The sequence below is a fragment of the Gossypium arboreum genome, chromosome 7 (assembly GCF_025698485.1).
Source record: "Gossypium arboreum isolate Shixiya-1 chromosome 7, ASM2569848v2, whole genome shotgun sequence".
NCBI lineage: Eukaryota > Viridiplantae > Streptophyta > Magnoliopsida > Malvales > Malvaceae > Gossypium > Gossypium arboreum.
Genome location: NC_069076.1, coordinates 89,605,481 through 89,622,311, shown reverse-complemented (window position 1 = coordinate 89,622,311; position 16,831 = coordinate 89,605,481). Strand labels below are relative to the sequence as shown.

Genomic DNA, 16,831 nt, shown 5'->3' with positions numbered 1-16,831 from the left:
TTAGAATCTTTTACGAGAAGATAATTAATTTTTAGTGAAGAAGGGTCGGAACTGTCAGACAGCAGAATTGGGGAGACTTCAATGAATAAACTGTATTAATTGGCCCAACCAAAAATTATTAAATTTTTATGGTAAGAATAAATATGAGTCTAGTTTCTGAAAAAAATTATGGATCTTAATTTTGAGTTCTGTAGCTCAAGATAAAAATAATTTAGTGACTATGACACAGATGGACAGCTTGAATATTCACATAAGTAGATAGTGAAAATTATGGAGAGGAGGAGGAGGAAAATATACAAAAATATATGAATGACTAGTCTATAAATTGATCACATGCCCGATCATAATCGATAAGTGTTGGATTAGAAATGATATAATGTTTTATTTGGTATATTTATTATGAAATTATGATTATCGTTATAATACAAAAATTGAACTTGTGAGTTTATATGGCTAAATTTTAGTGATTATTTGTTAATTTTATGAATTTCATGATGTGTTATTTCATATGTATTGATGATAAAATCGTGAATAATGTAAAAGCATGAAAATTGAATAAATGATCAAATTGAGCATTTCAGTTCAGTGACAAGATGAATTGAAGGAAAAGACCATGGTTGGACCATGGAAACAAGTGATAAGTGATAGCTTCGGCTACACTTATCTGATCAAGAAAAAGTGAAAGTGATAAGTGATAGCTTCGGCTACACTTATCTGATCAATGACAAATGACAAGTGAAAAGTGGTAGCTTCAGCTACCTGATCAGTGAAAAGTGGTAGCTTTTGCTACCGATCGATGAAAATGGTAGCTCGGCCACCGATCGATGAAAAGTGGTAGCTCTGCCACCGATCAAGGAAAATGGTAGCTCGGCCACCGATCGTGAATAGTGGTAGCTCCAGCTACAAGTGACAAGTGACAAGTGATTTCCTTATAAGACCATATCTGGGATATGGCATCGGTGTGATATATGCTATGTATAAGACCATATCTGGGATATGGCATCAGTGAGATATGTGATTCGTGTAAGACCATAGCTGGGCTATGGCATCATTATGTGAAGATGTGTAAGACCATAGTTGACCTATGGCATCGAGAAAACGAAGTACTCAATTTCGTAAGACGTTCACTAATTTGACAAAGTTTGGTAAGTGTTACATGGAATTATGTTATACAAGGAAGTTTGAGTTGATAAGATACGAGTATAGAACTTGGTTGATAAATGAATTCATTTGTGATTATATAATTGTTCATCTTGAATGTACTGTCCATATGTATTGATAATTCAAATGTTTTAATGAATAAAATTCCGATATGGAATAAATTGAACACAAGACAAATAATTATGAAATTGAAATCGGAATTCATAAAAATGACGGTTATTGATATATGGAGACATGAGACATTGATATATGAATATAGAAAATGTTTGATAAATGTGTTTATTCATAATTATAGAATTATATACCTCATGTGTACTATTTGCATAAAGATGATATTTCAAATACTTTGGTTATTTAAGCTTAAATATGAAATAGTCCGAAATCAAGATAAGTTGTTATAAAATATATTTAGATTACGAGATATGGTGATATATGTTGTATGATTACATAACGTGAAATTGTGTATATATATGAGAAATTGAATGAGAATTAAGCCCATACACGTTTCTTGTTATTTATATGAAGTGTACGACTGACAAGGGTGATGAAGTTATAAACAGAGAGTTACACGGGTTGAAAACACGAGCGTCTGACTCTCCAAAGTGTGAAAATTTTCTAAGTGTTGTAAAAGTTTCATGTGTTTACAGTTTGGTCCCGAACCACCCTGAATGTATGTTTTGGGCCCTGTAGGCCCATATAAGGGACGTTAAACATATGTATGAAAGTTTTTAATTTAGAAAAAATTTTATAGCTGATTTTTTTACATGATTGATCATACTTGGAATACGGGTAGGGGTGTTACATGTGTTGACTTTTATTATTGATTTATTTTTCATTTTTAATATAAATAATAACATATCGTTTTTCAGATGAAAGTGGTGGGACGCAAAGAGGTCGAGGACGTACACTACTTAAAGATTTATATGACTTAAATCCTGTCGAACGTGTCAAATTAAGTAGAAACAGCCATGGTCAGCCTGTTGGATCTAAAGCTCGACTTTTAGCGGGCTATTTGGGCATTATAGCACGAAATGCCAATATGTTGCCCATCAACTACGAATCATGGCATCACATGCCTGATAGCAATAAAAATCAAGCTCTCAATAATATTAAGGCAACAAAACGTGAATGTAATTTATAATACTTTGGTTTAAGTTTCATTTATATTTACATTCTAAACTTGTGTTTTTTTAGGAGAGATTTGCTTTAGAGGTCTCGTATGACTATATTAAGAAGGTGTTGGGTAAAAAATGGAGAGACCATAAAAGTACTTTGAAAAAATAATATTTTAAGAAAGACATAAGCCTCGAAGAAAAATTGTGAAATGTCCCGCCGGGAATGCTGAGGTACGAATAGGAAGATGCGGTTAGATTCTGGAATTCAAAGAAAGGAAAGGTATTGCGTCCTTCCAAATTCTTATAAATTTTTCGGTATATAATGTTTACTATATACATAATAATAATTACATTATGTAGGACCGTGAGCGAGTTGCACGCACACGGTAGGGTCGAGAAGTTTTGTTTCTGTAGCTGAGGCCGAGGTATTATGAATTTATTAATTCTATCAAATATTAATAACTTTCTACTATTAAATAATATTTTTACTACTATATTGTCGGAAGTCTCGTCTGGTCAAAAAGTTGGACGCCTTCAGCTTTTTGAGTTTACGCATAGGAAGAAAGATGGATCTCCTATGACATCCGAAGCTGGAGAAATTATGGTATATTTACTTAATAAAATTTGATTTATTATAGATATTTATAATGTTTAATTATAATGGTTTAATTCATCGTTAGTATTTTTAAATAATGTTAAGTTATGTTGCATTCCTTTTTATTATATATTTCGTTTCTAACTCTTTGATTGATTTATTAGGAGAAACTAAAGGAGAAGAAGGAGGAGTATGAAGCGATTGCTTCGACTGATAGTTCTGTTAATCTTGAGAACATTGATAATGTAATTATTATCAAGTTTTGGGTCTGAAAGGTATGGTCGGTTCAATTTCAAGGATCCGTGTTACCCGACCCAATATTTTGGATCCGACTCTAGCAATACATGCCTTCTGAGTCAAGCTCAAGTCAAGTTCAGAGGTTAAGAGACCAGATAGCTCGGATGCAAGCGAGCACAGTTGAGCAAATTGTCGAGGTTGAAAGAAAATATGAAAAACTCCAGCAACAACTTAGAGTGGATGCAGCAGCGAGGGAGGCAGCAGCAACAACGAGGGAGGCAGAGGCAGCAGTGATAGCAGCAGAGCAGAGCAAAAAGTACGATGAGCTCCAGTTATAGCTTCAATATATGATGCAGATGTTTCAGCAGTCGCAAAAGCCGCCATCTTAGACATTTGTTTTCTCGTTGTAAGAATATTTTTAACATTGTCACATTTAACATTATTGTAAGAATATTTTGAGTTATACTTCATTTATTAATTTACATCATATATCTTTCGTTGAATTTGAAGTATCATTTAGATTTAACGTTTTTTGTTTTATTTTTTATGCTACATTTGTTGTTTTTGGTTGGATTCAATGCTATATTTGCTGTTTTTTGTTGGATTTAATGCAGGAAGGGTTGGATATTGGTGAAAAATGTACATTACAAATCTGCCAAAATTAGCGGCGTTTGTAGGAAAAGCGCCGCTAAAAGTCTGTTTTCCTATAGTGGCTTTATCACTACCATCAAAACCATATCGTTAATAAGCATCTAATTGATCCTATTAGAAAAAACAATAGAGGTAATTCCATTGATGGATGATTTTTTGATGTCTCCTTTAGCAAATTCTAGAGAAGATTCCGTCCCCATCTCTATTTCTGGTGTTCCAGTCAACTCTCCTAAGGCGGAGGATCCTCCTATTAGTTAGTCCTTCCAGGATACAGCTAGTGCAAGGACTGATTCCGCTACAATTGACGTTATCGGATCTAAACCCTGGTCCTTAACGTAGACCTTTTAGGTGGACTGATCCTCGGCTTGACCATCCTTATCACCTTCACCACTTGCAAGCATCGTTCATACAACTTTTAGGTAAAATTTTCTGATCTTAATCTTAGAACAACCACACTAAGGATGGGTTTGTGGCGGCGGTGTGGTACGGTGCGGTGCGGTGTATTTAGCTTATTTTTTGTTTCACGCTACAGTATCGCTACAGTATCCAATCTCACCGCCACCGCTGTTTTTACACTAACCTCAGGTAAATGCATCGCCCATCCAAACTCACCTTAAGATGCTGCAATGACGTGATGAAAATTGAAAATGGCCAATAAATTAAGCACTTTTTAAAACACGATAAAGATTAAATTGCTATATTTTTAAAGTCATTTTAAAACACTAAATTAACTTTTAAATGTTCAATCTTCGGTAGACACTAAATTTTGTTTGGGGTCTAATTTTAAATAATTATGTTATTTCTTCCTTAATTACTTTTTTACTATAAGTACAATTTTTATTTTTATCAAATTTGAAAATTTGGTAAGTCTTCAACGTATTAATTTAAAAATGAAATCTCTACTAACATATATAATTTTTAATTGAGCTTTATGCTAATAGGTTATTTCTATTGCAACAATCGAAAGATGTTGATTTAAGCATATTTAAGGATTTGAGAAATTAACCGTAGAAGTAGACATTGTATAAAAATTAACATATATAATTTATATGTAATAGATTATACCTAAATTAAAAAAAAATTAAAGGTGAAAATGGGAGGAAAAATTTACACACTAAAAGAAATGGAATAAAAACATAATTAATTGTATTTATATAAAGGAGAAAATTTTAAATAAAAAATAAAATATAGAAGAAAAACTTAAAGAATAAATGAAGAAATTAATGAGAAAACATTGATCCAAACATATCATATATTATGTTAACACTGAAAAAGTAAAATGTAACAACTTTGACTTAAAACAAAATTCTAATATTAAAATTTTATTGAATGTGTCCTCCCAAATCTATTTAAAATTGGTATATTTGATCATTTACTATTAACTTTCTATTTTAAATTTTATAAATTAATTTTTCAAGCAATTTTTTATGTATTTCTGATAAATAATATTTTAAGAGAAAAATAATGTAAAAAGTGTTATTTTGTGAAAGAAAAATGTGAAGTTTTATGCGTAGTTTATATTTTATTTTTATAAAATATTTTTAACACTTAAATTACATTAAAATATTTTTGTATATAACAATCTTTCCGTGCAAGTGCCTTCCACTGGTTATAAGTAAAAGACATGCAAATTATTAATTAAATGTATATCAAGACAGCATTCAAAGAGCTTGCAGAGCAATAAAAGGTGTAAATACAGCCGAAAATATTAATTACTACAAAGAAAAAAGCAAGCGACGTGATCTGTGCATGCATGCAAGGCAATGTTGATTGTATATCAGTTCACGTTTGAATTGCACCAAAATATTGGGTATTACAAAAATAAATAAATTACAACCCGTTCCGTACAATTTATGTGACAAAAGACGCCAAAACCAATGGCACAATCTTTTTTTTCTTTTTTTTTGGGGGGGATAATTTAAATGGTTATAAATGAAATTTTTTTTTTTTTTTTTTTTTTGGGGGGGGGATAATTTAAATGGTTATAAATGAAATCATCATGAAAATTAAAGTTGTATCCTAAGGGTTTTACAATGTGTTAATATTGGATTGATTGCACAAATTTCTCCTCTTTGGGTGTGTCTCTACGAGCCAGTTTCTTCAACTCTATCCATCATTTGGTGTCGTAAAGCCAGTTTTGAAACTATTACTTTATTAAAAGTTCTCCTTGTGAAATTGGAACCGAGTTGACGTCTCTAAGCTAAATTCATGACATAGGTTCCTTAATACTTCGGTAAGTGTAGCACTTCCACAGTAGAAAACACCTGCAACAATAATCATATTCAGGAAGACAAAAAGAAAACTTTGGGCATGAGCTATAAAATTTGAAGGTTTCAGTTTGGTTTTTATAACCTATTCTTGAAGCTGGGTGATTGTTAGCCATTGCAGTGAAAACTTTCCTCCAATTTGGTCTTGCGAAATGTGTTGTTATCTGTGTCAAAAGATGAAATTAAGAAAGAAATAAGCTTATCTTAAACATATTCAGGCCATGGACCAAGTGAATAAGATTACCCTGCTTTCTGAGACAATATCAACTCCATTCTTAGCCTGTTGCATTTTCTGCACCATGCCAATGAGTGCAGACCGTGCATCCCCTTCTTCATACACACTTGTTAAGTAGTTGTGCATCTCTATCATTTTCTGCATTAATTTAAAGGGTTGATTGAGATCATATGTTGACTGTTGAGACAAAAATGAAGTTTTTTTAAAAAAACTTGGAAACCTACATTTTTGTCAAATTCTGCAATGTCATCCATAACTCCTTTAAACCATTCGAAGGAGTCTTGTTCCCTGGTCACCCAGTAGAAATATGCCCTTTCAGGATACTTCCTACCAGTCTTCAAACAGCTGCAATTTTCTTCTTCTTGACCTTCCTGTGCCATTCAAATTATTTCCATTTTTAAAAACAAAACAAATGGGCATATGTTTTTTGTTCTACTTCCAAATTTACTCACTGGTTTGATGTTGCTGAGCAGATCCTTTATGATGCTGATAAATGGAGTTGCTCCAATTCCCAGGCCAATAAGAAAGAGGATGTCATACTTATTATAGTCTTGAGCTGGTGCTCCATATGGCCCTTTGATAAAGATTTCTGGAAAACTGTGCCAAGAAGCCAAAGCTATATATGTTAGTATAAACTGAAAACAATGTATCGAGAGGTCGTAAAATGACCTTGAACCAACAATTGACTTACTTTGGTTGTTCCTGTTGTGGGCCTTTATAATTACTTGAACCTGATGCATGATTTACTGTCTTAGTTTCCATTCTCAGTAACTCTCCTCTTTTTCCTCCCACAGTGGGGGGTTCACAAACCTGAATTCTTTTGGTTTAGAGTGCAGAAAGGAGAACAGCTAAAAAGGGGGAAAAAAAGGAATGCTGAGAAGGAAGACATTAATGCCAAAATACTTGTTTTATCACCTTTTTAAAAGTATTTCTTAGTTCAGAAGTCCAGTCCCCTAGGGCCCGAATGTGGACACTCAAGTAGTCATCTTTAGGTGCCGAAGTGATGGAAAATGGATGCCTGTAAACATATGATAATTAGTTCTGAGGCTTGGATAACATTTTCTGACAAATCTAAGACAAGATTATATAATATATATATATATATATGTACCACTCAAATTTTGATACATCTGGACACTTGATAAACAGATACATTCCACTTCTGTACTCGAATCCAGGAGGCTTGGTCATGTATATAGCTAGAACATTTCCTGTATATATCACTGCCTGAAAACGTCCCAATAACATGACAGATATGATTACGATTCCGAGACTGAATGCAAAAGAGATGAAAAGAGGGAGGGTTATTTATATGAACTACCTTAATGACATGGACCACATGCTTGTGATCCTGGAACCTGGTAAGGAATCTCTCTCTAGCATAGAGTAACATTGGGACAATGAGATACATCCAAGTCTGTAGAGAACGAGAGGGTTAACCCCATTAACGTTTTGTGTAATGTTGTTCAAGAAGGATTTGGAGTTTAATTAATCCAACATATATACGTACCGTCTTCTGGTACCAGGGCTTTTCGAAGATGAGGATGTAACCATGGAGGATCATTTGGATATATACCAAGATCAGCAAATGATGTGCATACCAAAAGGAATTGAAGCCGGCCAAGGTGGTAAATGGCCAAGGTAAACGGACAACATTTCTTCTAAAATTATGTGTTGCCAGAATAAACGAAAACAACATAATAACCACCATAAGTATCCCAGTAATGCCGACAACATTGTCTACTAGATCTGCATAAGTTGGCTGCTTGTAATTAAGGACAGGTCCAAGAGTTGCCATGAATTTTGCTTTGGGGCAACTTGCTATTAACGGATAATTACAAGCGAGATGCATAAACGTATGGACGGTGGACCAAATGGCTATTGCCAAAGCAACCAACTTGTGGAAGTTTATATTGTCATCAAAAGGGACAAGCTGGTTGAGAAATGAAGATCTAAGCCAAGTGAGAGTTCTTCTACACACTGGAAGGAGAACAAGAGCCATGTTGAACTTGAGAGCCTCAGCTGAACCTTTAGCAACGCAGACACAATAGCCTGTGATCTGATACGTAGGTGAACCAATGAACTCGATATACTTCCAATAGAAGAGGACTAAGTTTACGGCCATGAAAAGGAAAATAACCCATATTCTTCTCCAGTGGTCATGTAAATATTCTATAGTTATGGTCTTGTATTTGCTGATTGGAGTTCTATAGTTTTTAGGGATCATAGCTTTTGCCAGGCTCTTCTCTCGCTTGCAGGCAGGCTTGGGGTCATTCGAGGCAACCATTCCCCTTAGTAGAATATCTAGCTGCCATAGCTGTTTTTTTCAAGAGAAATTTGACAATGATTATAATTCTAGTTAACTTAAATGAATCTGTTTAGCTGGTCAATAATTCCTAACCTCTATGTATCCCAAGTGATCAGGATCAAGCTCTTCCATGATTAAAGATGCATATGTTCCGGCTTGATCTTTAAGTCTCCCAAGCTTGTTAGCGGAGGCACTCAACATTATAATCTACTTACATACACCGCAGAGATTAAGCATAATATAAAGAAGAAATCACATTCACAAAATGCTAGTTTCAGTTCTCACCTCCTTCACTTCGTCCTCTGACAGCTTACCATCTCCATTCTTGTCACACCTGGAAAAAAAGTAACAACAAGGTTCAAGCTCTTCCGTCTTGCATTGTATTTAAATGAAAATAGGAACATGGGTAATTTATACATATCAAAGAAAATCTGAAGCCTTGAATCGAGATTTTGATTAGTAATTTCATCCCAGAATGAATGCAACTGTTCCTTGGTTATCCCTTCTTCTGGATTCAAACCTTTACGCCTTGCTAAAGCATCATATAGTCCCTCTGCGAATTCCTTGGAATCTCCCATTCCTACGATATAAGACATTGTCAATTTCCCATCAAATTAAAAATATGTTAATATTAGTTGAGGGTGTATACAGCTGTGTGTGTATATATAATAATATTACCAACGCAGGTGCCAAATTTATCCCTATGGAGCTTCCCCTCGACCGCAAACTGGTTGAAGCGCCTTTCCGTTGGTTTCCAAGCATCCGAATCTTTCCCCGTGACTTTTTTATCGAGGAAACGTAGACTCTCAAGCCCCTTTGCAGCAGAAGAAGCAGTTCTGTCCAATCTATGAATACCGGTTGGAGGAGGCCCATTTGTTCTCTTCCTAGCGGTACTCATAAGCTTCCTAAAGGATGACGCCTTCGAAGCATTCCGTTGTAACCCTTGAGAACTACTCGGATTCCTTCCGGCTTTCCCCGATAAGTCTGCCTGTTGTTTTTCTTGGGAAATGGATTTCCGTGAACCTTCAACACCAGCCGGATTCTTATCGACCACAATGCTCTCCAGCTTCCATTGCTTTGGATTCTCTTTTATTTCCTGCCCTGATTCACCCTTTTCCTTCATACTCGTTAAAATAAAATGGTGGTGATAAGAGTAATTGGGAGTGCTTTGTTACTCTTATCACCTAAAATCCGAGATCTTGATTTAGAGAAATTCCAGGGAGAATGATGAAAAAGAAACGTTCAAACATGAGTTGATAAAGAAGGAAGAGACCTTCCACATTCAATTTTTATTGTTTTTTTTTGTCTGAAAATAGGGAATTGTTAAGACAGAAAACCTAGGAGATAACGACAATATGCTACAAAGATTCAAGTTATTCTAACACCTTTGTTGTTCCACAAAACATTGGAACTTTCTCTCTATTTTGATCACGTTTTATGGTTTTTTTTGTTAAGACAGCTATCGAGACCCACAATTTTAGCATTAATAAATTCGGAGATTGAAACCACCAATATCTCTCACTTAATAAAGCAAAACATTAACAGATGTTTGATGGCACTAACTGAAAATCACTTGCTACTTGTCTTTATCCTGGAAGATCCAAATTTTTGTTCACGTAAAAATGGAATCTTTGTTACGAATTAGTTAGATTGATGCATGATTTTCTAAAATACGAAAATATTTACTACAACATCCACCAAATTATTTCATCAACATCAAATCATACAGTACCATTCAATTTTAATAAAAAAAATTCTTCACTTGAAGAAGATGGAGGACGTTTTTTATGCGAATGAGAATTGATTATAATCTACAATTTTATTTGATAACGACAAACATTATTATAATCCCATATTCTTAATTATTTAATTTTATAAAAATATTCAATTATGTCATGCATGCATGTTTGTTTGTTTTTTAAAGCAAACTGTGTGTTTGTAGATGAAGTTTTTCGAAACAATTATAAAAGTTACGTGTTAAATAATAAAGATTAGTTTTTATTATGTCATGCAAAGGCGAAATTAGAAAATTTTTAGGGTTCTAAATTAATCGTAATTTTTATAATAGTAAAATTATAATTTCATCATTTTAATAATTTTAAAACTTTTACCGCATTCAAAATAAAATATATATATTGTGAAGAGGACTATTTGTCTTTACCTCTTTTTTTCTTCTTTTTTCAATCTAAATTGAACTAAATTGAGGGGGTTGTAATTATATTCCTATTGTCAGTGTCATATTTAAATGTTACAGAATATGTTTTGTTTTTAAATTCAATTTGAGTAGATACTAAACATAAGATAAGTAATTGGAGAATAGAAAGGAAGGATAAATTAAATGAGGAGAACAAATAATTATAGGGAATATTCTTCATCTTTCTAGCCTTCGACACAAGAAAAGGAATTTTACACACCCTTTTCTTGTGTCGAAATAATAACAATTCCAGGACCCGTTTGTCAAAAATTTCTATTCTTATTTTCAATTTTTTCAGATTTTTCAGAACCCTTTATTCTTTTGATTTACTTATAATAGAATAAGTAATAAGGATAATATAATAAGTATAAAATAAGTTGAAATAAATATACTATGTAATGGACAACCAAAAAAAAGAGAAGGAATCCTTACGATTTTTTTTTGATAAAATAGAATCAAGGCGATAAACTTATAAAATAATTTCAAACTTTGATGAAATACTAAAATAAATCGAGTAAGGTTAGACTAGTCTCGAAAAGGTTTGATTGATATCTGGTCGACAGAAAAAAAGAAGAAGAAATATTAAATATATATTGTATTGGGGCATCCAATTGAGTGATTCCTTTTTTTCTTCTAACCTTGAAAGTATCAATAGATACTATCAAAGAGTAGATGCTATAAATCAATTAATTGAAATTGGATTCATTTTTCAAAAAAAAAATAATCGGAAAAAGTGGTCTGTTTGTTGTTATTTATACGACCAAAATATTATGATCATGATCTTTAAGAATTCAACAGGACCCCCCTTCCTCGCGAATCAGAGAAAGAAAGAAGAGGCAGGCCCCGTTGAGTTCTTACACTTTCATGCCTATAACTTAGTTCATCCCATTATCCATTATTCCATATTACAGGGACGAACCCAATCCAGAATATGAGCTATAAAAGAAAATACCTATTAAACCGATCACAGGAATACCAATTACCGTACCTATTATCCTAAGAGGAATCCTTCCAGTAGTATCGACCATTTATCCCACTTCCCTCTGCATTTCATCAAGTGGTCATGCTAAAGACATAAACAGTCATAGATAATTATGAGATACAATCCTTCCGAATGGGTCCTCCTAAAAAGATCTACTAAATTCATCGAGTTGTTCCAAAGAATCAAAACGGCCAGTTATTTATGGAATTCCTTGTTGGCTTTCTGTAAAATACTCGTTTGGACAAGAGCTTCCAAACACATCATAAGCTAAATCTGTGTTGACGAATAACCAACCCGCAATGAATAGGAAAGATATAGTAATACTATAAATGACCCAAAGATTTAATACGGTAATAATATCGCAAAAGAACGTTCTCCGTGCTTCCGCACATGCGAGCTCCACATATTCTTGTAGGGGATCGATTTCGTAAAAGATGGGATCAATAAATGGGAATTCACCGAAACTCAATCTTTGTGAGATCGTCAATATTGTACTAAAGGTATTTTTAGAGTATACCAAATTAGAATAGCTATCCTTCTTCTGACATAGCAACACAATTCCAAACAGTATATCGACGTGAAGTGCTAGACAGTTTTTTTTTTGTTGGAAGCCCTCTTTTTTTTTTTTAAGGAATTGCTTAGTCGTCTAGTAACAAGTAAGAGTAGTCGTTAGATATAGATAAAAAAAAAGCAAGGAATAGATTAAATCAAATATTTATATTTTTAGAGGGGTAAAATGTACTTTTATTTTTACTAATTTAAAATTTTAAAGGGTCTAAATGGAAAATTTTTCATTTTGGGGAATCTAGGGCCCGCCACCCCCTAGTTTCGCCCATGAAGTTATGATTATTTTAAAAAGATTTAAATTAATTAAGAGATAAATAAAAATATATATTATCACCGACTAAATTAAATAAATCATTGTATTAAATGATTATTTTATTTTTAATTAATTTAAATTAATTTAGTATATTTCGTAGTATTTACAAGTAAATTCTAACTTCTAGGTTAATTATTATTTTTAAAAGTTTTTCAGATTAATTATGTTTTATTCACATTTTTTAATATTTCATAGGTTTTAGATTTAATTTGGATTTACTATTTTTTTCTTTTTTCATTGTAGGTTTGGAATGAAAAGTTAAAAGAGTAAAGTAAGAAATGATAATTGGAAGGGGATTAACTTGGCTAGATATTAAAAAAAGTCTAATTAATATCATTGAATCTTAAATTAATAATTACATAAATCATGTAAGGTAATTGACTTACTATATTCGGTGAAGTTAGAGTTGGAGGTTGATAAAATTGATTGAGAAACTCAAAAAGTAGAGAAGAAGTGCTAGAGAATGATGGTGAATGAAGTAAGGAGTGAGGGGGCATTAAGTTTAAAAATATGGGAAGAAGCGGGCGCCAATGGCTCATAGGCATGCATTTGAATATGTTGATAAGATGTTGTAGGACATTTTACGGTGTGATGATTATTCATCTGAAAATAAATTATGTAGTGGGGTTACTATGTTGCTAGGATATGATTTCAGACATATATTATTTGTTGTTCCTTGGGGCAGCCAAAGTGATATGATTTCAGCTTCTATTAGTAAGTCTCCAATACAGGATCATTGTGAGCTTTTCTAATTAACCATAAACATATGATTAGATGTAAATTCAACTTCTTCCATCCCTGCTTTTAGTAAGTGGTTGTTGGATTTTGAGTGATGGTAAATTACCTACTATCAAATATGAGGGGAATGATGTTTCGCAAGTAATTTCTGTTTTGGAGAGGTTTTTAATTTTACATGGATTTGAATTTCTGTTTTGTGACATTGTTGAATCCACTGTCTTGATTTCAATCCAACTTGTATAAAAGATATAGTTATTTTGTCACCCACTAATGTGATTGTTGACAGGGTTAATGAATTTATATTATCTCTTATTCCAGCGATTTTAAGAAATATCTAAATATAGACAGAAGAATCTCATCAACATCAGGGAATTCTAAACAACAATTAATATCTCCCTGAATTCTTAAAATCTCTTGAAATCCCTAACTATGAGATTGATTTGAAAATTGGTATTCAAATTATCCTTCTCAAAAACATAAATAAGAGTCTTGGACTATGTAATCACACTAGATTGATTTAACAAATTTGGTCTCGCCATTGAATGAAGCAATTACTATAACTGATACTCATATTGGTCAACACTTTTTTATTCCTCCACTGAAAATTTTTCCATCTAATACAACATCACAATTCACATTTGCAATAAGGCAGTCTCTCATAAAAAAATATGTTTTGCAAGTATATGTTGCTGATTCATGAGTTTCTTCACCCGATAGTTTGAAATTCCTTTTAGAAAATAATGAAACGTCGCATACATGTACTAACAATGTTGTATATATTACAAGTTTTTATGACGTTTTTAGGAGGTGATATTATTACTTAAAAAACTTATAAAACAAATACAAACTTATTTAACAATTAATTATCATTATATTCATCCCATTATTTTAATTATTTTCTTTTTTTCTATAAGTATAATGCAAAGTTACAACTTTATCAGTTGGCTTACAACAATTGATAATAATTGAAAAATAAAAATTCACGCTAATGTAATATGGGATACGATAAATATACGAATAATAATGAATTGTAGTTGAAATGATCTTTTAAATAAAATGTAAGTAGTAATTTAATAAGTTATTTCATCTATAGTTTAACAATTTTAATTACCTAACTATACATTTCGAGTTCCTAATTTGTATTATTTAGTATAGGATGATCATATACATGCCTTTATTTTAAAAAATCACCGCTCAAACATCCTAGAAGGAACTGTCTACGCGTTATACAATTTTCTGTTTGCAAATCACTGAGAGTATCCAACTATATTGTTTTAAGTCCAACACATACATCCAACCAATTAATGTTGACATAGCTTCAATTATGTTTCACAAAATTGTATTCTTGTCATTTAATTTTGTCCACACATGACTCAAAAATAACATAGGTTAGTTATCCATCAACAACTCAATTTATGTTGTATAATCATTATACTTGTCCTTTGCATTGCATATTAAATTAATGTTACTGGTGGGCTGAAAAAATTATAAAAGAATAGTGAATGGGAATATCGTGTTAAGGAGGACAATACAAGTTGAAGACACCAAATAATTTATTTATTATTAAAACTAAAACTTCCATTCTATATTTGTTACTTTTCGACATTTGAATATCATCTGCTTATCAAATCAATGATGCCCTTTTAGAGAAACAAAATAAAGTCGCAGTTATCGTTACTTCCACCATTGTATCAAAATTTCATGGAATATAAACATAATTTTCTTTACATTTTTTTTACTGTTTTCGTTTATTGAAATTAACTGTGTGGGGTGTGTTTTGTATTTTCGCTTATTTTTTCCATATTGTATTCTTGTTTGTTTATTCATTTAGTGAAAAGTCGAAACCTCCTTTGTTCATGATTTTTTATCCTATTCGGAGGAGTTTTCCACGTAAAATTTGTATTCAACCTTCTCTACATTTTTTATTTCGTTGTTTATACAGGTCAATCCCAACTGTAAATGGGCCAATTTGCTCAGGCCCACGTCAGAACCAAAATCCAAAATAAAAACAAATAATAAAAAGTCCATTGAATGTCCAAGTCTAGTTTACAGGTACAGGCCCAAACAAGTCTAGACCCAAGAATTTATGGCCCAGCAGGCCCGAAAAATTAAAACCCTAACAGAAACCCTAAGGGCTTCTCCCACTTTGCGCCGCAGCAGTCCCAGCCTCCATGTGCCTTCAACACCGTACGACCACGTCCGCGCCTCCGTACGCCTCACGCCAAGGGCCAGCGCATGCCCCACACTCCGTACCTGCAAACAAATAGGACGAACGCACAGCAAAAAGAAACAAAAACAAAGAATATTGTATTTTTCTTTATTTTATTGCTATCATTTAATCCCTTCGACTATAAAGCCAAGGGATTCGATCATTGTAATTTTTTACGCGATATACACATACAAAAACATGCAATAGAAGGCAAAAAAACAGAGAAAGGTGATTTTTTGGCTTTCGATTTCTATACTCCTTTTTTTTTTCTTTCTTTTAATGGTACTTACTAAAATCCTTCATCAGTGCATTTAGAAAAATAAAAAAGGAAAAGGGAGGGGGCTTACCTTCGCATACAAGCCATCGGAGACCATCTCTTCTTCGTCGAAATCGAAGATCGAAATAGATTCTCGGGGCTAAAAGAAAAAATGACCTTCTGAGGCGAGGTTCAAAGAAGGAAAAGGGAGCGATTCCGTGGCGAGCTACCTTCCATCGGTTTCAATGGTGGGACGGTGGCAGTTGAAAGGGCAAGAGAGGTTGGAAAAGCCACAAAGTTGCGGCGCCGAAACCCTAGCAAATGGGTGTTCGGTTTTGTGGCTTGTAAAATGGCTGATTGATTGCCATTCTTTTTTTTTTTTTGAGAATAAAATGAAACGGCGCCTTTTTAAGGGGAAGGGTTCGCGCGTCAACCCGTTCCAGGACCCGAACCAGTGCCTTTGCGCTGCAAATGGGTCATTTGCAATCTAAGTCCCTCCCCTTTCGCGCCGCATTTAAAGCAGCTTATATTTGTGTTTCCTTTGTTTTTAAATTTTCCCTGCAATTTGTGCGTGTTTGCATTTTAGTCCGTATTTGTGTGCTGCGTTTTGAGGGCCTGGAATATTTCCAGCTTGAGTCCCTACACAATCGCGCGCATTACATATTGGCCGTATAAACTATTTCATTTGTAAATTATCCTTATTATTTTAATTTGATTTCAATTAGTTTTTTTTTTCTTATTCGTGTTTATTATTATATATCATTTGCTTACCTTTTTGGGGTAATTGTATTTTCATATTTTGTAAGCTATTTCATGTAAATATTTTTATATACACTATTATACGTATATATATATATATATATATATATTTATAACAAAGTTAATTTTATTTCATGTATATTAATAATCTCATATTATTTTACACATATAATTCCTTTTAAATTCATTCTTATATTTTGTTACATGATCCTACATAATATATCTTTTATATTATTATTATGTA

At 32.8% G+C, this 16,831-nt stretch overlaps 1 protein-coding gene and 1 long non-coding RNA gene across 2 annotated transcripts; one reads left to right on the top strand and one right to left on the bottom strand.

Moving 5' to 3' along the window:
- Positions 1-5,528: 5,528 nt before the first annotated feature.
- Positions 5,529-10,050, bottom strand: LOC108478903 (putative respiratory burst oxidase homolog protein J). The gene is made up of 14 exons (XM_053030418.1): positions 9,248-10,050; positions 8,987-9,149; positions 8,855-8,903; positions 8,663-8,776; positions 7,772-8,578; positions 7,583-7,678; positions 7,373-7,488; positions 7,177-7,279; positions 6,953-7,071; positions 6,714-6,858; positions 6,486-6,632; positions 6,271-6,399; positions 6,112-6,190; positions 5,529-6,023 (listed from the first exon to the last, which is right to left on the bottom strand). Exons 1-14 carry the CDS (start codon positions 9,690-9,692, stop codon positions 5,914-5,916), a joined length of 2,622 nt encoding a protein of 873 aa, XP_052886378.1. The 5' UTR covers positions 9,693-10,050; the 3' UTR covers positions 5,529-5,913.
- A 5,356-nt stretch (positions 10,051-15,406) lies between these two features.
- LOC128295381 (uncharacterized) lies at positions 15,407-16,565 on the top strand. Its single transcript, XR_008285851.1, has 2 exons — positions 15,407-15,800; positions 15,879-16,565. It is a non-coding gene; the product is annotated as an uncharacterized LOC128295381 (long non-coding RNA).
- Positions 16,566-16,831: the final 266 nt, after the last annotated feature.

Excerpts from the sequence above, each read along its gene's own strand:
- LOC108478903 (XM_053030418.1), bottom strand. The coding sequence starts at position 9,692 with ATGAAGGAAAAGGGTGAATCAGGGCAGGAAATAAAAGAGAATCCAAAG. Across the intron at positions 6,633-6,713 it reads TGCTCAGCAACATCAAACCA|GAAGGTCAAGAAGAAGAAAA; the intron begins GTGAGTAAATTT and ends TGAATGGCACAG. Across the intron at positions 6,400-6,485 it reads TTGCAGAATTTGACAAAAAT|AAAATGATAGAGATGCACAA; the intron begins GTAGGTTTCCAA and ends AAATTAATGCAG.